Source organism: Ursus arctos, unplaced genomic scaffold (genome assembly GCF_023065955.2).
Source record: "Ursus arctos isolate Adak ecotype North America unplaced genomic scaffold, UrsArc2.0 scaffold_16, whole genome shotgun sequence".
Lineage (NCBI taxonomy): Eukaryota > Metazoa > Chordata > Mammalia > Carnivora > Ursidae > Ursus > Ursus arctos.
In genome coordinates, this window is record NW_026622830.1 from 14,072,665 (window position 1) to 14,095,999 (window position 23,335).

A 23,335-nucleotide genomic window follows, 5' to 3' on the forward strand; every position below is an offset into this window, starting at 1 on the left:
AATGACCGGCGATGTGATAGCTAAGGAGAAGGGTAGGGGTCTGAGGATACGAAGGGGAGAAAGACCATTAGCAGGAAGGTGAGTTGGAGATGTTTGGAAAACAAAGGTGGTCCTGTTATGCAGAGAAGTTTCTTAGGCAAAGAGGAATCTCTGTTAATAGCTCTCTTCCTGGTAAAGCAGGCAGTTGAGGGGGAGGTTAAGAGCTTTTTCTGAATCTGCTCCGTTTGGATTGCTTTTAACTCAAAATAACGTTCCTGCCAAAGTGGCTCATCTTGGGGCGCCCTGCCCTCAGCCCCTGTAGTTCCCTCCTCTGAAACTTCCCCGAAGTTTCATGCTCTAAAAATTGAGCTGGTCAACTGTTCTGTATCACTGAACCAGTCTTAGTCCTGACGATAGGTCAGTTCAGGTATAAACTCATTTCAGGAGGTGGCGAAGCAGATGTGTTTCCAAATTTGGGTTCGTGGTTCAAGAAATCAGGTACTAGGGGCCCCTGGGTGGCTAAGTTGGTGAAGCGTCCAACTCTTGATTTTGGCTCAGGTCATGATCTCAGGGTCATGAGATCGAGCCCCGTGCTGGGTGTGGAGTCTGCTTAAGATTCTCTCTCTCCCTCTGCCCCCCCAACCTTTCTCTCTCTCTCTCTCTCAAAAAAAAAAAAAAAAAAAAAAAGATTCTAAACAAGAGGCCTTTCTATGGAAACAAAAGAAAAGCAATGTTTAATGATTAGGTCAAAATAGAAATCAGTTTTTGGGTTCTGAGGAGAGCCAGTGAGGATTTCTAGGTGTCAAGGTCAAAGCAACTTCAGAGAGAGTGAGAGCACGCAGTGGCCTTCTGGCAGATGTTCCCGGCGTGTGGTCCTAATGTCTCTGGTGATCTCTGAATGACCCACACAGCGACAGACATGAGCTGTTGTGGTGGTTTCCCTGAAGTTTACATGAGGTCCTTTATATTTAGTTTGCAAGGCGTTAGGGAAAAAGGCAGTTTTCATTTTCAAATGAACCCACCTCTTCTGCCCGTTCTTTGTCACATTTCCCAAGGGTCCCTCAGCTGCAGTGGTATCCCGGGGCAAGCAGGGTCCAGCAAGTTAAAGCCTCCTGCCAACTACACCAACTGTTCTGCCCTTCGAGGTCCTCCTGGCTGGACTTAGAATCAGATTGACACGAGCCAGATTAACAGGAGAAAATCAAATTTAACAGCTTCAGTACAGGGAATCCAGACATGGAAATTCCTGGGTGAGGCACTTTACAAGGGGACTTGCCAGGGGGCGCTCCAGACATAAAGAATGGCCAGTTAGTGGTTTCCGCAGCACGGGTATGTGGGTTCAAGTCCCAGCTCTGCCACTTGATAGCCGTATTATAAATGATTAACCTCTCTGTGCTTCAGGTTCCTCTTGTAAAAAATGGGAGTAAAAATAATAATTTCTATTTCAGACGATTGTGGTGACGGCTAAATTAGATGTAATATGTAAAGTCCCAGGAGTCAATAAAATTAATGTAAAATCTATACAACAGCGCCTGCCCCCTACCCTGTTATATTGGTAAGTGGTAGCTATTATTTTTATATACTGGGTGTGCTAGACATTTCTCAAATCTCATTGCATATACTTCCCAATGCCCTCCTGCCCCGCCACACACACACACACCACCCCCACCACCCCCCACCACGGCTTTAGATGTTGGCGATGACGTCCCATGATTTCCTACGCCAGCAGGGGGCGCCGGTCTCACACAATAAGCTCGCGCACTCCCCTGCTGCGGCTGACAGCTGACTGCTCACCGGGGCCTCCAAGACACCCTCCCGTCTCTTCACTTCCACTCACAAAAATACCCGATAAGCCCCAGTTCCTGGAAGAATGATCTTTGCAAATTAAGTTATCATGAGTTATGTGAACCCCCAACCTGCGAGAGCCGACGCTAGACTGGCTGTCTGCCTCCTGCCCTTTGCTTCCCACTTAAAAAACCAAGTCACCATGAATTTTCCTAATGACACTTTATTCGTCTGTTTTAGTCATTTTTCTTCTCTTTCTATCTGAGGCAGAGAGTTGTCTTAAGGGAGATAGCACAGTGTTGCAGAAAAAACTCAGGCTTTGAAATTAGGCCGAATGGATTTGAATACGGGCTTCCCACTCTACCAAACAACCCTGGGCACACGTCCACACGTCAGAATCTTCCACTGCAGAGTAGAGGTAGTAACAGATGCGCCTCGTAGGAATGTGAGGAGCAAATGAGATAATTAATGTACGGACCTTAGCACAAAGTCTCATATGTATCCCGGCTTATTAATGATTTGAGAAATAGAACAAATTGGAGAATGAAATGCCCAGGTACTATATTGTTTTCAGGGGGTAGCATAAAGAGAAGGACAGGTACTTTGAAGTCAGGCTGACTTGGGTACCACACGAGCTGGTGGCTTTAGCAAGTTTCTTTGCACCACTAACCCTCAGTCTTCCTCATCTGTAAAATGGGTATTCTAATACTCCATAGACATTGATAACTTTGACTAAGCATATATATAACAGTCTCCGACATAAATCTTGGCACATAGACCCACAATAAATACTAGCTCTATTTCTTCAAGCAGATAGAAGTAGGTTCTGACTTTTATGAGCCACCAAATCAGAAATCCTTCCAGTGTGGTCGCAGGGATTATATTTCAACAATAATTTATGTGAAGGGCTACGCTTAGTATATGAGCGTTTAGGAAGATTCAGATATAATATGAGTCAAATTCGTAGAGCTGCTCCATTTACCCATGGCTTGTTTTCCTTTGTTTATTCAGTGCTGCAATACATAACATATTGACCACGTATCGTGGGCTAGATCCCTCTCGGCGCTGGGGATAAAGCTACAAGACAGTCGACATCCCTGACGCCGTGGAACTCAGGACTCTTGTGAAGTCAGGCAAGAAAAAAGGAATGATGTCGAGCACGCTGAAGGAAGTTAGAGCAGGTGAAGGGACCAGAGTGGGAGTGGGGGTGGGGCTAGATCTAAGCTCCTAGGGTGGTCAGGGAAGACTTCCTGAGATTTTAGAGCAGACCTGAATAAACTGAAGTAAGCGGTGAGGATCAGGGGAAAGGGCATTCCAGAAGAGGGAACCGCATATGCAAAGGCCCAGAGGTGGGAAATCAGGCTGTAAGTCTGCAGCTGAGTGAGTGTGGGGAGACTGAACATAGATGGAGTCAAAGTAGTCAAGTGCCGGATCATCTGGGGTCCTGAAGACCATGGTGGAACCCCCACCATTCTAAAGATGGGCCACCTTACAGCTTAGGCAGACGCGGTTGGGTGTGACAGAGAACCAATGGTGCAGGGGCGACAGGATCCCCACAGAAGCAAAATCTGTGAGTAGGTGAGAGGAGATGCCATCTTGGGAACACCTGCCTGGTGGCCCTTACAGGGCTCCGAGAAGGTGCCTTTCGGTCACAGGAGAGAAGGCGGAGCTCTCTGGTACTGAGGAAGACAGGCTGGGGGGGTTGGCAATAAGAAGGGGAGAGAGTTTTCTCCTTATTTCCTGATTGTTTCTTTTTCTTTCTTTCCTTCATTCTTTCTTTCTGTTGTTTTTGGTTTTGGTTTTTTGTTAGAGAAGAAAGTCATCAACGACAAGTGAGGAGCTGAAGGCAGAAGGGAGAAGACGCGAGAGCCTCTGGGAGAACAGGACAGGCTGCCCCAGGGAAATGCAGTGCAGAAGGGTTGCCCCACAGTGCGGAGGACCCACTTGGGCCCCCAAAGGGTCTGTATCTCTCTCTCTGAGCCCGTCCATTGCTGGGCACAGGTGAGAAAAGGTGGTGAGCTGAGTTTAAGCAGAGTTGGGACTTTCCAGGTGAGTCAGTGGAGAGAGAAGGGAGCACAGGAGTTCAGCATGAACACAAGGGAGTCATTGTCGGGGAGACCAGGCTTCTAAGCTTGAGAAGGAGGGAAACGAGGCCACAAAGGGGACTCCAGACTATCCGAATGTGGAAGGTCTGGGTTACAGAACAGGGAGGGGTATTTCGATACACCCAGTTTCAGATGTGGTTTCAGAGGAACTCAAAAAATATTCTAGATAATTCCCTCATATAATAATACTTACTGAAGGCCTGCTATAGTTTTTAAAACTACCTACAATTTATTGAGCACTTGTTATGTCGGACACCATGCCAGATGTCGTTCATTTCCTGCCTCTCATGTAATTCTCAGGACAATCCCTTAAGGTCAGTACTGTTATTATCCCCATTGTACAGATGAGGAGACTGAGGCTCACAGAGACCTAGTCAGTTACACAAGAACGCCCAGCTGGTACGTAACAGAGAGCTCTGTATGATACAGGGCTCTACCGTGTGCCAGATACCGTGTTGGGTTTATGTCATCATGACATCCAGCGTCAGGTAGTGCTCCTGCTTGCTCTCATCCTGAAAACAGACCACCTGGCCTCAACTGCCCAGGGGGAGCAGCTGGGAGTGGAGGTGGAGGAATCTGGAATTCTTCACCTGTGCACAGTCTGGGTGGAGCGGTCAGTGAAGGGGTCTGCCTTCCATAGCTGAGGGGAGGACGTGTTGCCTGAGCTCAGCCAACCGGACTCTTGCTCCAGGGACTTTGGTTCTGATCAAAGACAGATCTGTTTGAGAAAGGGGAGAAAAGGATGGAACCAATTCTTTTTGACTCCCTCAACACCCACAGCATCTCCAGTCTCTGTCTGGCCCTAACCTGGCCCGCCAGCTTCCTGTCACCACTGTGAGCTAACCGCCAGCCTGCCAACAAATTCCTTTACTGCCGAAGTTAGTAGAGTTGGTTCCTGAGACTTGCAGCGGCGTATCAGGAAAAAAGACAAAGTAGTATAAAGCTAACATGAGTGACTCGTTCCGGGATTAATGCGCACTGAGCAGGGCCAGGACCGGCGCGAGGCAAGTGAGGCACCAGGGCGCAAAATTAAGGAGGTGTCCCCTCAGGCCGTGTAAGTGCAGGACTCGCTCTAATAGGTGCCCCTCTCCTTCTGCGCCCCCCGCCCCCACCCCCGCCAAAGTGAATGGCCTAAAGAACAAAGATTAACTCTCTTTTACAGTAGAGTATGAAGTGACCTGGAAGTGTTCCAGGTCAGCAGGTAGCTTTCTGCTCCACGTGATCATCTGGGGACCCTGGCACCTTCTGTGTGGTGACATTGTCATCCCCCTGCACATTATCATCATGACAAGGTCAAGGCTGGGTCTAGCCAGTGAGAAGGACAAAGAGCAGGGAGGAGGCAGGCCCACTGACTAAAGGCCTTGCCTGAAGTTTCACTTCCACTGGCAAGAACTTAGTTACCTGGCTGTTCTTTTTTTTTTTTTTTTTTTTTTTTTTTTAAGATTTTATTTATTCATTTGAGAGAGAGAGAGAGAGCACAAGCAGGGGGAGAGGCAGAGGGAGAGGGAGAAGCAGACTCCCCACTGAGCCTGGATCCCAGGACCTGGAGATCATGACCTGAGCCCAAGGCAGATGCTTAACCCTCTGAGCCACCCAGGCGCCCCTACCTGGCCTTTCTTAACTGCAGATGGGGCTGGGCAGTGAAGCTTAGCTGGGCAGCCAAGTTACGATGGAAGGCAGAGAGAGGGATTTTGGCAGACAGCTGGTTGACCACGACAGTCGCTGACCACATGGAGACCATGTCTCAGTAACAATCAAGGCTGCTGTGTATGCGCACCATGGGGGCTCAGGGAGGGAGAGGTGTTGATGGGCTGGAATAAATGGGGAAGGCAGGAAGGAGGAGAATGTTCCTCAGGAGGTTAATTATAGGAGTTAGCTTTCCCTGGGCCTGGGAAAGGTAAGGCGAACATGGCTTGCCACCTTGCAGTGGGGCAGGAAGGAGTGTGGTAGACAGGATGGGATTCAGAGTAAGCAAAAGCTGGATCCGACTTCTAGATCTTGCACTGACCTCAGGCACATCCTTAACCAAGCCACGCCTTCCACTCCCCCCTTGTAAAAGGATTGAGATGACAGCATCATCAGCAATAATAATAGACAATAACAGTATGGATAATAACAAAGTTGCCGTGAGGATCCCACAAAGCAACGGTCTATACAAGACTCTGATATCCAGCAAACACGTAGACCAGGGGTGGGCAAACTATGGCCCCAGCCACCACCTGGAACACAGCCACACTTGTCTGTTTATCTGTTGCCTGTACTTGCTTTCCCACTCCAACAGCAAAGTGGAGTAGCTGTCAGAGAGACCGTATGGCCGGGTATTTACTATGTGGACCTTTGTGGAAAGTTTGCGGAGGACCTCTGCGGGGGCTGAATTGATGTTAGCTATTACTGACCTTCAGCTTCCCTGAGCACCAGTTTATTCACCGGGAAAATAGGACTTAACAAAAGTCATCTTCGAAGTTTCGGGGATCTAATGAGACTGTTTGCAGATTGCAAGCTGCACTATAAATGGTCATTATTTAATCCTTTCTGGGTAGAATCAACCCCATGTAGTCTCTGCGGCGCATCTGTAAAATGGGCAACAAAAGACATGCTTCTCAGGACTGTCGTAAGGATCTGTGAGACAAAATGGTGAAACCATAAACTTTAGGATCAAACCAGCACAGTGTGGCGTCTTGCTCTGCGAGCCACTAGCTGTAGGTTGTCTGGCCTCAGTTTTCTTATCCGAAACAAAGGGATCAGCATAACACCTACATCAGGGGTGCTGTGAGTATACTGGGAGAGAGCAGGAGTGAGGCCTTGGCTCGGTGCCCAGCCTTGCTCTGATCCGCAGGTGCGGTGACAAATGCCACCTCCCACGGGACTCCACTGACAGTACGACAGAGCGGTAGCCCTCTGCCTGTGCTCAGCGCCCACGGTCAGCCCCGGGTGCCGGTATAATTAGCTCCATCTCGGTGGTGCGCAGCCACGGCTGCTCACAGCCTCTGACACGACTGTCACCTCCCACTCAGTTATCCCCACTGTTGAGTGTGCATTACACGCCCGCTGGGCATGGGACTGAGTGCCACCAGAGGACAGCTCAGCCCTCAAAATCTCCGAGTTGTCACAAGGATCCAAGGCCTTTGCCTTCACTCCCGGGCTGTGCCAAAAGAAAAGTTGGAGGGAGAAAAGGCTGCCTCTTGGATCGGCTGCGAAATCCCGCTCCCTCTGACCCCCACAGCCCGCGGGGTGGGTGGTGAGGGTGGGAGGGAAGGAAGCCTGTTTCTTTAAGAGGCCTCCGCCAGTGGGGCGGGGACAGCCGGCGCTTCCCCCAGCAGTTGGGCCCTCCCCCTCTCGAGTGACGGGCAGACAACCGAATTGAAGAAAGAGAGTTCAGCGTGACGGCAAAGCGGAGCAATAGGAGCCCGGGTCGGCCTGCGGGGGCGGGGTCCCGGGAAGGCGGGGCGGGCGGAGGCTGGAGGAGCCGCGGAGGCGAGACCCGGGCGCGGGAGCTGGGCCTAGGTCAGCGCCCTGGTGAGTGAGGGGCGCGCCGGGCGCTGGGGCGTGGCGGGCCGCGGAGAGGGGCCTGGCCGGAGGGATGCGGGGAGGAGAGGCCGGGCCGGGAAGGGGGCCGGAGGCTGCGGCCTGCATCTGCTCCGGGGGTTGAGGGGCTGGAGGGCGGGCCCCAGCTGCACCTCGCGGGTTCGGCAGGGGGTCGCGGCCCTGCTGGGTCCGCCGGGCGGGAGGCGCGCGGGTCCCCGATCGCGGGGGGGCGTCGGGTGGGGAAGAGGGCGGGCCGGGCGTGGAGGAGCAGAGGGAGGAGGAGGGTGGGAGGATGGAGGCTGCGGGCGCGACCAGCAGATGGGGGAGGGACGGGGTGGGAGAGCGCTCGATGGGAGCCCGGAGAGTGTTTGCGGCTGGGTGGCCCTCGGCCGCGGCCGGGGAGTCTCTCTTGACATCGCCGCCGCCGACGCACACGCTGCCCATCACCCAGCCCCGTCGAGTTGGCCGGCTCTGTGGCCCCCAGTCCATCTACTGCTCATCTCCGCCGCTCCTCTTCCGTTCAGGCGTCTGTCGCCTCCTACCTGGGCATTGTCCTACCTGATGTTGCCCCCCACGCGCTCGGGCCGCTCTGCTGTGGGCCTCGCACGGTGCGTGGTCAGTGGGATGTTTGAAAATGCACATCAGATCCCGACACTTAACTGCTTAAAACTGGCCAGCTGCCTGCCTCTTGCAGGGTCAGCCCCAGATCCTCTCCCAAGCCCTGGAGATCTGGAACCTCCAACCTCTCCCTCCTGCTCAATAGTCTTCACACTCTCCTTTTCCTGTTCCTTCTACAAACCAAGTCCTGGCTCCCCTCGAGGTCTTTACACTTAGCCTTCTTCTGCCTGGCCCGCTCTTCCCCACCTGTCTTAGTCCAGTAAACTCATCTTGGTCCTTCAAATCTGCACTCAAGTATCACTTCCTTGGGAGGCATCCCTGAGCCCTGACTCCTCCTCCTGGCGAATTCCCCACTTTTGTCACCCTGTGTACTTCACCACACTTGAACTACTGCAGTTTTTTTTTTGTTATTTGTGAAAGTGTTATTTGTGAAAGTGTTAAAATGTCTGTCCATCCCACCAGATAATAAGGTCGAGAAGATAGTGTCTGGTTTTGCTCTTGTATCTCCAGCATCTTACACAGGTCTAGGCACTGGTATTTATGTAAATATATTTAATAAATAATATATTTATATAATATATAATATAATATATATTTATATATAATTATATAATATAATTATATTATAATAAATGTAATATATAATATAATAAATAATATATTAAATATATTTAATATTTATTAAATAAGGGGATGGAGAACTTGGCTTTGACAGGAGGAAGGGGATGTGAATCGTGGTCCCTGATAGCCTGCGGGTGAGGGAAGGAAACCAACATTGGAATACTTTCTGTGTGCCAAGCTCTATGTAGAGCAATACCCAGGGTCCAATAGAAATAGAACGCACTACGCATGTAGTTGAAATTTTTTAGTAGCCGTATTAAAAATGTAAAAAGAAACAGGTGAAATTAATTTTTGGGACACATTTTACTTAGCCTGTTATATTCCAAAGTAATATTATTTTGACATGTGATCAATATAAAAACACTGTTAACGAGATAGTTCTCGGTTTTGCAGAGGCACTAAGTCTTTGAAGTCTGGTGTGTGTTTTCTACCTATAGCCAGTCCGTTTCAGTGTGTGGTAACCACATGCCCCGTGCTCAGTGGCTACACAGGACACGGGTCAGGGGCTATCATATTGGGCTCTGCAGTTCTAGAAGCTTTGTATACCTGTGGCGTTTAATCCCCTGTAGAGTTTCTTGAGGTATTGTTACCTGCATTTTACTAATAAAAATAAGGAAGCTCCTAAAAGTTCCATTGCCTGCTGGTGATCATCCTAGAGTTTGCAAGTGGAGGGACCAAGAGGACCAGGACCCCATGTGTTAATCTGGAGTCTGGTCTCTCTATACCCTGTGCTGCCTCTAGGAGGTGCCAAGGAAGTTTGGGGGTGCAGGAGGTGGGGACTAAACTTGAGAACAGTGGCACCTGTGGCTATATTGCGTATTCTGTCTGGTTTCAGAGTAATGTGTCTGGACGCATCAGTACCACCTGTCTAGGTGGCTCAGGAACAAGTATATTTGATGCATTTGGAGGAAAACCCTGCAAAGCAAGTCCTTCTTTGACCCAGTCCCTGTACCTCTCAGCACAGTCTACACCCTGGTCCCAGGATCTGGGGAGAAAAGTATACACGGCCTGCAGCATCGCAGCAGTGCTGGGAGCGCCACGCTCGAGTTAACACTCTGGCTGCTCAGTTCCACAGTTGCTCACCGAGGGAGGTTCCCCTTACGGTGAGGCCAGCACTGTTCTAGGCTATTCAGGGTGACTGGGGAGTGTAGGTCACAGCCTTCATTTTCAGGATGCTCACCGTGGAAAGACAAGACCAGATCACAGGGTGATTAGATGATAACCACATGGTGTGATGGACAACCAGAAGCAGGGGTCTGCGGGAGCCTGGAAAGTTGCTGTCGAGGCCAAGCTGTGAAACGTGTGTGAAAGTGTTGAATTTGAGTTCCTTTAGGTGGGGTGGATGCTTTGCAGTTTGCCTCAGTGTCTGCATAGACACTACTTGGCTTGTTTACTTATCTGCCCGGCTGCTTAAGGCATTTGAGTTTGTCACCCCACAAGGCACGCTGGTTTAATGTGAGTCACCAGGAAAGATGTGTTGAGCACGCCTGTTACGTAGCAGGCCTTGTATTGGCCATGGCTCTGAAACGGACTAAAAAGTCTCCGAGGTGCTTTTCTAGAAGAAAGTAATAATTGTAATAGTGGTAATAATAATAATAATAATAATAGAACACCCCCACCAGCAGTGCTTTGCCTTTTATATTGATTTGCCTCCTCAGTTGCCTTCACATATGATCTCGTTTTGTCATCAGTATCCTGCAGCCCGGAGGGTAGGAGTTTTTTATGCTGGGAAATGTGGTTACCGTGTTTTTGCAACTTCTTCAAGTTCACACAGCTGGAATTCTGCTTCCTCTGTGTCAGATTATCCCACTTAATATTCATAACCACTTTAGAGAGTAGGGTTGCGTCGAATCCCCATTTTACAGATTCGGAAATTGTTAGAGCTGGGATCCGAATCCAGGTCTGGCCCCCTCCAGAACACAAGCTCCTAACCATTAAGTGACCCTGGCTCGCCAGAAGGTCAAGGTGGGAAGAGACCTCAAAAACATCTAGTCTGAACCCCTCACGTCGATCAGGACAAGGGGGCCAGAGAGGCTTGTGGTCGTGGTGAATCTGGGCAGCCGGGTCCTCTGTGCTGCAGAGAGGAAACTAACCAAGACCTTCTTTTGTCCCCAACTGGTGGTGTGGCCTTGCCAGCTTCTCTGGACCTCAGTTCTCTTATTTATAAAATGAGAGGGCTTGGCCTGATTTTACAACGAGAACAATGCTGTGTTGTTATGGTCGGTATTGAAAGAGTTGGGCGCACAGCCCGGGACTTGAGCCATAACCCAGGACTCTTCTGGGCTCACCACACCCCCTCCCTACACGAGCTCTGCCACCCTGTTGCAACCACAGTGGTCTGTTGAAGGGGAACAGTTTCTTAAAGTTCATCAGTATTTTCCATGTCAGTGTCTGTTTCACTTCCAAAAACTGAGGCAAGTAGTCTATAAGCACTGAGCCCTTCTCAATCTGTCGATTATTATAGTTAGGGATCTGTAAAGTTCTAGGCAATGGACAGCTCTCTGTAGTGTTTTTATTCTTGTTGAAAGGCAGTTAGGTCTCAGGACATCCTGGAGGGTATTTTTATTTTATTTATTTATTTATGTATTTATGTGTTTATTTATTTATTTATAGAGAGGGAGTTGGAGGAGGGGCAGAGGGAGAGAGAATCTTAAGCAGACTCCATGCCCAGCGCAGAGCCCAGTGCGAGGCTCTATCTCACAACCCTGAGATCATGACCGGAGCTGACATCAAGAGCCACCCAGGCACCCCATGGAGGGTATTTTTAGTGTGGAATGCTACAGGCGCCGCAGCGTGCCAGGCATTGTGCTGCGAACTTTGGGGAAGAGTGGGCGGGGGGAGGAGACACAGGCTGGATGCGTCCCTGCTCTCAGATGGCTGACAGTCCTGTTGGCTGTGGCTCTCCGCCCTGACCACTATTAGGATCACTTGGGTGGGGAGGGGGTACAGTGGCCTGGGGTGGGCATCGATGGTGTACAACCAGAGTTGAGAACCGCTGGTCCAGAGTCTGCTTCTCAGACTTGAACGTGCATGGGAACCCCCCGGGGGTCTTGTGAGAAGGCAGATGCCGATGGAGGGGGGTGACCCTCCATGACTGCTGTTGACACTGCTGGTGTGCAGCTCACGCTTCAGTAGCAAGAGAAGAGGCCGCACAGAGAGACTTGTAAGTCAGTGGCACTGTGAGGGTTTGTATAAAAGACTGGGGGCGCAGAGGAGGGTGCAGCTAATTCTAAGGCAAGAAGCCGAGGAAAGCCATACCCATGAGTGACTGTGTGAGCTAGGCCTTGAAGGATGAGTAGAAGTTTGCCAGTTGGCTCAGGTGGAAGGCGTAACGGCTCAGGCGCGCAGACTCAGAAGAGCATGATGTTTAAGGGAACAGGATGGTCTGGTGCGATGTGCTGACATCTACCCGGGAGGGTCCGGGAGCAGTGCCACCCTGAAGAACCACTGAGTGGAACTGGGGTCAGCCTCGTGCTCTGCTGGGGAGTTTAAACTCTGTTCTGTACGTAGAGGAACCCCGCAGACGGTTTCTGTGCAGGGTAAGAGGGGACCTAGGTGATCCTTAGGGTAGGTGTTCAGGGGAAGAAGCCCTGAACAGTTAACCCGGTTCCCATACCTTCCTCACTGCGCTCTGGCGCCAGGTTAGCGGCTTTTAGTGGAGTCTGGTGTTCAGCACATTTCTACAAAAAGAAACGTCAGCCGCCGTGGGCATGACGGTCCCTCTCAGCGTTTCGAGCAGTACCTGGCAGAGGCGGAATCTGCCAACCCGGTGCCCCTCCTCTGGACCTGAGAGCTCATCTCGTTCAGCGGGCCGAGCTCAGGGAAGTTGAGTCACTCCCCAGATGAGAAGATTTCAGAGGGAGAAGCCTCTAGTGAGATTGTGGTTTCGCTTAGAAAGAGGGTGTGACCTCTGGTTCCCTTCCTGGTATGGTGGACTCCGTTGCAGGAAACATAAACCAGACTCACCCACACCACCACCACCCCCCCACCCTGAATCAAAAGCAGAAGAGAACAAAAAAGCGCAAGTCAATCCTTAGCCTTAAAAGAGCAGGGAGGAGGGGGGTGGGAGGACGAGGAGCTGGAAACCGGGCATCTTCATTCTGAACCCCTTGCTAGTGGGAAGGGATCCTCTTTCACTTCCTTTCTTCGGATGGGCTGTGTCACCCCGCCGTCAGAATCCAGCTCTTCGGAGCAGTCCCTGCATGGGTGATGCCTGATAAAAGCTCCACGGGGCCTTTTGTAATGGTGTTGATTTTATAAGCACACCTTCCAGAGGCCACTTAGTGAACGCTCCATTGGAGACACCGATGTTACTATTTCTCTCGTTTCCCCAGCTTTGCCTTTGAAAACGTGCGCTTTCATTCTCCTGCCTTACAGAATTACCTTCCTCAGATCGAATGTGTGCCTCTGTCCTGTCTGTGGCATGTTGAGTTTGTCCAGCCGGCTTGATGTCTGCAACGCTTGCTTTAAAGGGGCTGGGAGGTGAGGGGTGGCAAGCGGCTTCATCTGGAAGAGGGGTATCACTCCTTTGCCCCGGGACCTGGATGTAAACCACAGCGCCCGTATCCCGGCTGTCTGCCGTTGAACCCAACAGCACCGCTGAGTGGCCGAGCAAGAGGCTATTTATAACCCTGAGAGTTTTGCAATGTTATTGAATTGCTTCGACCTAATTTCCACTTCCTTTCTAAAATGAAAATGAAGAGTAAGCAAACAAGTACTGAAGGAGTTCCCCACAAGGAGACCCTTCATCCAGGAACGTGCTGGGGAGAACCGGACTGCTCCTACTCGCCCGTCTCCTGACGCCTCCACAGCGAGAAAAACGGAGGGACACTCGCTCCTTTCTTTGCAGTAGAGTCAGGGGCACTAAACCTGGTTTTCCAGGGAGACACCTTCTGATGTCAGAGATGACAGCCAGACTGTCAACAGTGGAAATACTGTGTAGTTGGAAGGTGGTGGGGCGTGGAGGGAACACCAAACAACCAGAACAGTTCACGCCAGTCCCTTTCCGTTCAGAGGCAGCCCTAGTTCCTAGGAGTTGAGGAAGTCAGAGGGGATAGATTTACGCAGACACTGGTGCTTACTGAGCCCTACCTGCGTGCCAGGTGCTGTGCTAGGTTAGTGGGCTACAGGGTGTGCCTTCCTTGGAGGAGGAACTAGTGAGGAAGAGGGATGCATAGTACTTAACTGTCATAGTAGTAGGTATGATAATAGTAATACCCGTAACGGAGTAGGACAAGAGCCCTCATAGAGGTCTGAGCAGAATGCGGTGAGGACACAGTGGCCCCATCCTGTTTCACTTTGCTAGGGAAAGGTGGGGACAGCTCAGAATGGTAGAGAGGAAGTGATACCTGAACTGGGCTTTGACGTTTGAGTAGGAGCTCTTTTGACGTCCAGGGAAGGAAGAGGACAAGCAGAGGGACAGAAGAAATGAAAGAATGTGGCCTGCCTCACAGAAACAGCAGGCAGTCTGGGAAGATCTGGCCAGATGGAGAAGAACTGCTGGCACGTGAGGAAGTGTGACTCCTCTCTAGACAGTGGGGAACCACTCCCTGTGGGACCGCTGAGCTCTTGCTCTGCAGGTCTCTTCCCTTCAGGGTGCTTTTGCTCCGGGTACGGCAAACCAGAATCCTCCAGGCACCTGCTGCGGGCCACAGACAGCTCTACCTGCTGCTCACATGGCTTTCAAACGACACCAGACTACCCGGAATCTAATAATTATTATTCGCTGTGTGACACTGAGCATGGTCCTTAATGTCTCTGTGCTTTGCATTGTCTTATCTGTTAAATGGGCATAAAAATATACCACACAGGGTTGCTGTGTGGATTAAATGAATCGATACATGTTTTAAAGTCCTTAGAAAAGGACCTTAGCACCACGTACTAGTTAGCTAATGTCATCAGCATCAAAGAAGTATTATGTAGAGGGAAAAGAACTTTGAAGTCACACAACTCAGGCTTGAGATCCAGTTCTGATCTGATTTCTTTCTTTTCTTTGGAGGGAGGGGAGGCGTGGGAAGGACCCTGTGGAAGACGAGTTTCTTAACCCATCTGAACTTCAGTCGTCTCATCTGTAAAGTGGCGATGATTTTCAGGGTTCCTTGAGCATCAGCTGTAATAATGCTATGGCAGGGAGTGTGATCAGGGGCGCCTGGGTGGCCCAGTGGGCTGAGCGACCAACTCTTGATTTCAGCTCAGGTCGTGATCTCAGGGTCATGGAAATGAGCCCCCCATGGGGCTCCGTGCTCAGCAGAGTCTGCTTATCCCTCTCCCTCTGCTCCTCCACCCACCCCCCTTGTAAAATACATACATACATACATACATACATACATAAAATCTTTGAAAAAAAGGAGTGATCAACTATAAGGAGGCTGTCTACCCATTACTATTATATACCACATGATTACTATAAGGCACTTACATAACTGATCTGTTTTGAACACACCAGACTTCTCTAAGTGGGTTGCACTCTTCATTAATGGAGCTGGTGTTAAGTAAGGGCCTGCTCACTGCCATTATCCTGTGCCTGTTACACCGCTGTCTGTGCGGAACCCCGTATCAGAGTTCCTTCAAAGCTTAGTGTCAGGCCTTCTCGTTGCAGTGAACAGAAAAAGCAGCTAACGCCATCTAAAGGAGGTTGTTTTTGGCAGGATCCAGGGGAATTTCAGGCACCCCAAGTGCAGGAGTCGGAGCCATGGAATCTGGGAAGTCATCAGGCTTTCTCATCTCTTTTTGGGACTTTGTGGTTTCTGGTTTCTGGCCTCCACTTATCTACACGTTTCTGGATTCTTCCTGCAGAACAGCTTCCTCTGAAAGGCTCTTGGTTTTTGCTTCTCGGTATCTTTGGCGTGCCAGCGGCTTTGGCTTGCCGCGGTACCTGCTCTGAGACTATGACCTTTCTGCTCCAGGGCCCCTTGTCATCCAACTTCCTTGTTCGTGTCTTTAAATTTAGGAGAAAGAATTGGATTCATCCAGCCGAGGTTGAGTGTTCACCTCGGTCCCACCAGCTGGGGCAGGGGTGGGGAGAGTGTCATTCAGTACAGACGGACAGCCTGCCCTATGACAGAAAGGGCAGAGTCACTGAGAATGGGGGCTCGTAGTATCTCTTGAATAGTCTTGGCGGTTGCAAATCTCCACGCTTTAAAATGGATATGAATTTTTGGAACAGCCAAGAATCCCTCAAGGCGAAGTTGAGTAAAGAAACAGTCGACCGAGGAAATGCCAGGCGGGGTCAGAGTAAAGTGAAATGGCTAAAGAATGAGCTTGAGTTTCTTTGTCTCCAAAGACGTATCCAGAAAGGAGTTCTAACAAATACGATCGTTTCTTAGCAACACTGTTGAAATAAGGGCATAGTTTCTTTGAAATGGGCAATCTTCATTTGGATTTGCAAGTTCTACTTTAGAATCGTGGACTTTTAGACTTAGGAGGCACTCTACACGTGCTTTAGTTCAACACTCCCATCCCACAGTAGAGACTTGGGTGAAAGGGACACGTCCACTTCGCCCGGACACCTAGGGATGAGACTGTGACTGGGTCCTGAGTCCGTTGGGTCCAAATCCAGTCACTTCTTCAGCAGGACAGTCATCCCATCTCTTGCACCTGCACCACCTGCTTTTTTCAAGGAAAGAACCAAGTGACAAGTGGTCTAAGAAGCCATCCTGTGCGCCTCCGTGTGTACAAAGTACAAAAACAGGCAACACTCATGTATGGCGAGTGAAGTCAGAAAGGAGTTGCCTCTTGGAGGGCTGGAAGGTGGGGGATTGACTGGAAGGAGGTAGGAGGGAATTTTCTAGGGTGATGAAAATGTTCCAAGTCTTGTGTCGGGTGGTGGTTACAGAGAGATGTGTGCATTTCTATTCTAGATATACACACGTACATGAGCTCTGTGCGTTTCGTATGTAAATTATATCTCAGTTTTAAAAAATGATCTCACAACTGTACAGTCATACCTCCTAATTATGGCACATTTACCGGTAAGGATAAGGATGCCTGCCCTAGGCATCCAGAGAGTCACGGTCCCACCCCTGCTTTGCTATGTCTCCTTTCAACCAGGAGGTATTCTAACGGGAGCAGTTCATTGGGTGTCTAGGCGCACGAACATCCCATGCAGGAAATGCTGCTTGGAGCTGCAGATGTCGCGGAAGCTTTAGGGACCATCAGACCAGCACCCCACAGCCCCTTTAGGCTTGATTTAGTTGCAACGAACAGAAATTCAGGCTGGCTCGGGGGGGAGGGGAAGAGCACCGGCCAAAGTCAGCCCCAAGTTCTGTCCCCTTTCCTATTAGCTGGTTGAACTGGGGCCCTTTAACCGACCTCCAGCTGTGTCATCTCAGAGGTAATAGTCTGATTCCGCCTACTTCATGAGGCTGCTGGGAGGGCTCAGCAGAATCAGGGAAAGCACTTGGAACACCATCTGTGCATTGTCACGTGCTGGAAATGCTGGCAGTGTTGACACTGGCCTTCTGGGGCAGCCCACCCTGATCAGGAAATGGTCACGGAAGCTTCCCTCTCACTGAGACTCACGGGTGTGTAGGGGAAGGGACTTTTACCCCTTTCACCAGACGGGTCTATGCCCACAGGGCTGTGAGAACTGACCTCTGCGTCTGGGCCTAAAAGTTGATAGCACACACGAATAACAGCTTAGCAACCGCTCTGCTGAGAGCTCGGGTGAGCCAGGCGATCTCCATCAACGAAGCATGAATTGCGGCTGAGCCTGGATGCCGGAGAAAGGTCTTTTTCATTAAGAGAGAGGCCTCTCCTGAACCTGTAGGCAAGGAATGTAAATATACATGGAAATAATCCATCAGTCGAGTGACTTGCCTTCATCAGACCTTGGAGAGAGGACGCTTTAGCTGCTGCTTAGAATACCACTAAGCTAGCGGAGTTGCCTAGGAGACCGGTCACGTGGGCCCATCTTCCAGACCTGTTCAAAATGATTTATTTTCCTTTATTTTGGAGACAAATGGGGGAGGGGTCAGAGATGCTTCCGAAGCCTCGTCCTCCTCTAAAGGGGCCTTTGTGTGAGGCCATCTTTACCTCCTTACACTTGAGATTCAGCAGCCCTTGCCCTTGGCAGTAGGGACTAAAATAGCATTTCCTGTCCCAGTTCTCTTCCCCATCTTCTGAACTCTGCGTCATCCCACACAGAGGAGGCTCCACATTGTGTCCTTTGAGGGGGAAGGAGTGGCAGCAGTAACTAAGGAGGAGGCGAGAGAGCATGTGGCCAGGCCTTGCTGACACTGGGATCTTCCTAGGATGGCTGTGGAACAGAAGTGGGCTGGCTCCGTCAGCCAACCACTCAACCAAGAAAAGGCTCTGCCTATTCTTATCTGTCTCAGAGCATATGCTTCTCCCTCCCAAGGTCCCAAGACAGGAATCTGCAGTAAATTCATTCTTCTACCACACAGTTCTCCTGACCCTTAGACCGAAGTGTCAACGTTGGCAGACCTTGCTACTGGCTGAACTGCAGTTGATGGATAGGTCTGTCCCATTTCTACTTGCTGATTTAATCTAAAAGAGACAAAAAGCCCAAGGAGAGGGTCTGGTGTGATGTAGAAAAATTCCAACCAAGTAGTCCCATATGTTACTTTGGACACTATCTGTCTTCTGATTCTCAAAAATATCTAACGAGTGAAAAATGAAGGCAAACTCTCTCTTTCCTTCTCTTGGATTCTTTCTCTCTAGGCGGCTGTGTCTGTGTGTGTTTCTTGGAGAAGTAGGGCCCATTGGGAACAATGCCACCGCCATCAGACATTGTCAAAGTAGCCATTGAGTGGCCAGGTGCTAATGCTCAGCTCCTCGAAATTGACCAGGTGAGCTCCTTAGAGGAGAAGCAGAAGCAGTGACACAGGGCGGGGGCAGGGGGGGCGGGGGATCGGGAAAGTGCACAGCAGGGGGTGTCTTCAGGGATGGGGACCTTTGGCATTAGGAGTAAGAGCCAGCCATAGGAAGGTCAAGGCCTGTCCCACCCATGGAAGTTCGGTCCCCCGGCTTGGGAGAGTGGCCTCCTCTGCAACAGAAGCTGTCAGGGAGGCAGTCCCCGCGCAGGCCCCGGGTTGATCCTTCTTGGTTCTTGGCAGCCCGTCATCGGAAGCTTGCCATGAGTAGCATGTGGTTGCTGGTGAAGGATCTCTCTCTCTCTCTGTCTTTCAGAAACGGCCTCTGGCATCCATCATCAAGGAAGTTTGTGATGGGTGAGTGGAAAGCCCTCGTTCTGGACGATGGTAGGCTAACCACTACAGGAACCCTGCCCCACCTTGAGAGGAATCTCGTTAGTTGGGTCCAGGAATGGAGCTTCTGTGGATCATTGTCTTACAAAGGAAGTAGAGCTGAGGAGGATGTCCCTAAGACCTCGTAGAAATCCTTCTTTTTCCTGTAAGCCCAGGAATGCCCCGCCTGAGGCCCCAGTGGGGTGGGAGGTCCACGCAGAGTTGTGTGGACCACCTTCTGCCACGCTAGCCGGTACCCAGGGCTGAGCGGGTGATTCTGTCAGCATCTCAGCCTGAAGCTTTGGGTCCCGCATCCTCCAGACAGGCCGCCCAACCCCTGAGGCGACTCTGGCAGAAATGATGAATACACCTGCAGCTTCTAGCCAGGCCCGGTGGAAGGGCTGGACGGCTGTACTCTGTGTTTCTCACACAGGTGGTCGTTGCCGAACCCAGAGTATTACACCCTCCGTTACGCAGACGGCCCGCAGCTCTACATCACCGAGCAGGTGAGTGCGGGAGCGCAGGTCAGCACGGGGGCTGCACGGCCAGGCCCGAGGAGGCGGTGCAGCCGGCCTTGCTGACATGCGGGCAGCTTCTGTTTACGGGGGAAGGGCCGCCTCCGGGGTAGATTGGGGTACCCCAGCCCTGCCTCCTCTAGTGGCTGGAAAACCGTGGCTTCTACCTCCGGAGGGCCTGGGGCACATGCAGGGGGTCTGAGAAGTTCTCGGGCAAGAAGCACGCAGAAGGAGGCCTGACCGAAGAGGCTCGGTCACAGCTACCGTAAAAGACAGCACAGTCTCGTTGACTCAGCTGGCTTGCACAATTTTAATATTGTATCTTAGTTGCTCTTTTTTCTCTTTGTTACCCAGACGCGCAGTGACATTAAGAATGGGACCATCTTACAGCTGGCTATCTCCCCGGTAGGTATCCGGCTCTCCTCAGGAGTGTTTTTAACACATATAGGACCACCACGGGCCAGACTCTCTTCTAGGAACCAGGACTGCAGAGCTTAGAAAGTCCATTTTTGAGGGGCGCCTGGCTGGCTCCGTCGGTGGAGCATCCGACTCTTGATCTCGGGGTTCTGAGTTCCAGCCCCACGTTGGATGTACAAATTACTTAAAAAAAAAAAAGTCAATCTTTGCTCTCACAACCTTGTTAGGATTAAACAAAGGCCTCTCTCAAGGATCTTGACAGAAAGTTGGTTGGGAGCTGTGGGGATTCCGAAAAGGGGCTGCCTGGCTCAGCCTGAGGATTCCCAGAAAACCTTTCCAGAGAAGGGGCCGTTTAGCGCACATGTTGAAGGATAAGCAAGAATTAGCGGGAGAAAGAAGAAAATGAAAAGTGTCCCAAGCAGAGAGATGTGCTTTGTTTGGGGGAGGCGGGGTCTGTAGGAACCAGTGGGGAGCCAGACCTGGAAGGGTCCTAGATGGCCTGCTCATGGGTTTAGACTTGATTCAGAAGGGAATGTGGGGACATTGAAAGATTTTAAGCAGGAAGGTACATTATGTTTAGATTTATATTTTAGGAAGATCACTGTAGTGACAGTGTGGAAGATGGGCTAAAAAAAGAAGATGGGTGGTAGGAGGAATCTTTAAGAAGCTAATGAGGAATGTTAACAGCCCATGAAGTGAAGGCAAGTGACAGTGGAGATGAGAGGACAGGCATGAGAGGTATTTAGAGGTAAACCTGGGGAGATGATGATATACTGGATGTGGAAGGAAAGGGAAGACACTGAGGCGACTCCCAGATTCCTGCCAGAGGTCCTGAAAGATAACTAAGGAAGGGACCAGAAGGGCAGAGAGAAAACCAGGAGACCCAAGGGGAGAGGGGGCAGGGAGTGTGAGGTTAGAGGAAGGCGTGGTCTGCAGCGAGCAGAGATCAAGTCGACAGAGAGCAGAAAAGCTGTTCACTGATCCGGGAAGTCCATGGTCCCTGGTGACCTCTGTGAAGACAGCCCTGGTAGGGTGATGAGTGACAGCCAGGCTACAGCGGTGGCAAAGTGGGGTCCCCGACTTCACCGCACTATCAGGAAGCTTGGTTATAAAAGGAAGTAGACAGCAGAAGGCAGGAACTCGGGGATGTGGAGCCAAAAAGATAATGCTTTTTAAAAAGGGGTAAAACATTCCTGGGTTACAAAAATCAAAAAGTTTGACAAAGATACAGTGGAAGGTCTCCCTCCCACTCCCATCCCTCATCTACCCAGTTCCCCGCCTCCTCTGACCCTCCATAGCTGCTGACTTCTGTGGCAATTTATGTGTCTTTGAAAATAAGTTGAGATGGAAGAGAGGAAGGTTGATGGTGCAGGAAAGGGGGTAATTAATGGAACAGGACCTCACTGGGTCAGACGGGGGAACCCAAAGCCCGGGTGGAGGGATTTCTGACGGCTCGGTCCCCGAGGAGGAGGATCCGTATGGGGGGTCACTTAGCTGTAGAAGGGCTGCCAGAAAATTAAGGGCACGGTGGCAGCTGTTTTCTTGGCGAGGCAAGAGACTGGACCATCTGAGCCGAAGGGTGGCGAGGAGTAATAACATATAGTGTATCCTCTCATCTTGACAGATACCCGAAGAGATGGGTACTCTTGATAGCCCCGTTTTGCAGATGAGCAAACAGAGACGCAGGTTAAGTGACTTGCCACTTGTCACACAGATACAGACGTGGCTGAGCTGCCTCTCAAACCCGAGGCTGTGTGACTCCCGGCCAGTATTCTCACCGCCGCGTTCTCCTGCTTTCCCCCTTCTCCAGAACCCTTCTCATCCCAAGGACTTCATTTCCCCCCACCCCCCCGCCCACGTGAGCGCTGATAGCTTAATGTGACCGTCTGGGAGTTGCTTTCATAGACGTGCTGAAGCATTTTACAGGCCTCCTGCGCAGAGTGGTTGACTTTCCCAGGAGTACATCTCTCTGGAGCAGGAGGCAGCGGCCCAGAAATGCTGTCTCAGGAGGGAAATTAACATTTGGAGTTGGAAGTTTCTAAGTGTGATGCAGACCAGTGCTCTTCAAATTGTTCTATCCTGTGACCTTTTCTCGCGGAGTGCATTTTCTCCACCGTGGGGAGCCTGGAGGATTTCTGTGTCATCCAGAGCCGTGTGCCGCTCTAGGGCCATCTGTGTGATAATCAATGAGGAGAGGCAGAGGGGGAGAGAGGTGACCAGGCCTGACTCCTTGGCCAGCAGCAGGAGCCGGGCTGCAGTCACTTGCTGAGCACTGTAAGAAAAAATAAAGACCGCAGGGGCATTTTGCTCTCAAGGCTCTTCCATTCCAGCTGAGAATATTAATTAACAGACAAAAAAAATAGAGAATGATGAATGGCAGGTCAGTCACTTGTGGGGGCCCTGGCTCTAAAGCTAGGAAGTTCAGCAAGAGGAAGGGCCGGTGGACACTAGCGGAGGGCTTGTGGCTGGAGCTTGCAGAAAGGAAGCAGGCATTCTGCTGGGAAAAGTTCATGTGCTAGGAGAAGGCTTGGTCACCAGCCATCACTTTGAAGAAGCTATTTTGAAAGCTTCCGGTTCCTTGGTATTTTTAAAAGTTCCCCAGGACCATCAGTTTGAGGAACAATGATATAGGCTTTCAGAGAAAGTTAAAAAACACTTGTCAGGCTTATCGCATTTTGAGATCAAAAGGGACTTTAAAGGTGATCATCAGATTAAGTCCTCCACCCAATGCAAGAATCCCCAGTGTAGCATCTTTGACAGCTGGTTTTCCAGATTCTCCTTGATTGCTTTTAGTGACCGAGAGCTCATTACATCAAGAGACGCGGCCTGGTCTACTGTCTAATGGCTTAAATGAATAGAAAACTCCCCTCTGTTGAGTCAATGTCTGTGTCTCTGTGACTTGCAAAGGTGACGGACTGCTGTCTCCCCGGTGTCTTTTGTAGTCCTTCAGTGGGAAGTTTGTGTAACCCATAGACCAGAGCGCTGCGGAAAGGGCATACGTAGCTCCAGATTGGTCTTGGCATACTGGTAATTTCCTGATTGATCCAATAAGCATTTAGGAAGCAACTCCTAGACAGCATGAACCACGAGTTCTGCCTCGGGCTTGGATGTCCACAGAAAAGCCTTTATGAGCTATTCACAGAGCAGTAACCTGCCGCAAGGAGCAGACGGCATATGCATCTTGTCCCTGGTCCCATAGTCCCGGGCTGCACGCCAGCTGATGGAGAGGACCCAGTCGTCCAACATGGAGACCCGGCTGGATGCCATGAAGGAGCTGGCCAAGCTCTCTGCTGATGTGACCTTCGCCACTGAGTTCATCAACATGGATGGCATCATTGTGCTGACACGGCTTGTGGAAAGTGGAACCAAGCTCTTGTCCCAGTGAGTATTCCTGAGCTCTTACTGGGGGGTTTCAGAGACCGACTTCGTTCTGTAGGGCAGCCTTGTCTCCTCTCCGCCGGGTCACTTGAGTTCACTGAACACCTTCTGTGTGCGGAGCAGTGTGCCGCGTACAGGGTCTGCACACCGGGATTCGCTGTTGTGGTCCTGGATGCTGTTCTGAATC

At 50.7% G+C, this 23,335-nt stretch overlaps 2 protein-coding genes across 5 annotated transcripts in view; both read left to right on the forward strand.

Moving 5' to 3' along the window:
• The window catches only part of LOC125283099 (zinc finger protein 33A-like), a 29,676-nt gene extending 22,913 nt beyond the window's left edge, over positions 1–6,763 (forward strand). The window contains exon 3 of the mRNA XM_048222094.1: positions 6,706–6,763. Coding sequence (XP_048078051.1) covers positions 6,706–6,763 — 58 coding nt within the window. The remainder of the gene's footprint in view (positions 1–6,705) is intronic.
• A 540-nt stretch (positions 6,764–7,303) lies between these two features.
• The window catches only part of ELMO2 (engulfment and cell motility 2), a 38,148-nt gene continuing 22,116 nt past the window's right edge, over positions 7,304–23,335 (forward strand). The window contains exons 1-6 of one of the 4 annotated variants that reach the window (XM_026503651.4): positions 7,304–7,385; positions 18,315–18,442; positions 18,783–18,823; positions 19,272–19,344; positions 19,708–19,758; positions 22,970–23,151. In XM_026503651.4, the coding sequence (XP_026359436.1) occupies positions 18,365–18,442; positions 18,783–18,823; positions 19,272–19,344; positions 19,708–19,758; positions 22,970–23,151 (425 nt within the window). In that variant the 5' untranslated portion in view covers positions 7,304–7,385; positions 18,315–18,364. Of the gene's footprint in view, positions 7,386–11,455; positions 11,797–17,606; positions 18,111–18,314; positions 18,443–18,782; positions 18,824–19,271; positions 19,345–19,707; positions 19,759–22,969; positions 23,152–23,335 lie in introns of those variants that run through there. The other 3 variants (XM_026503653.4, XM_057312493.1, XM_044385861.3) reach the window with 3 other exon arrangements.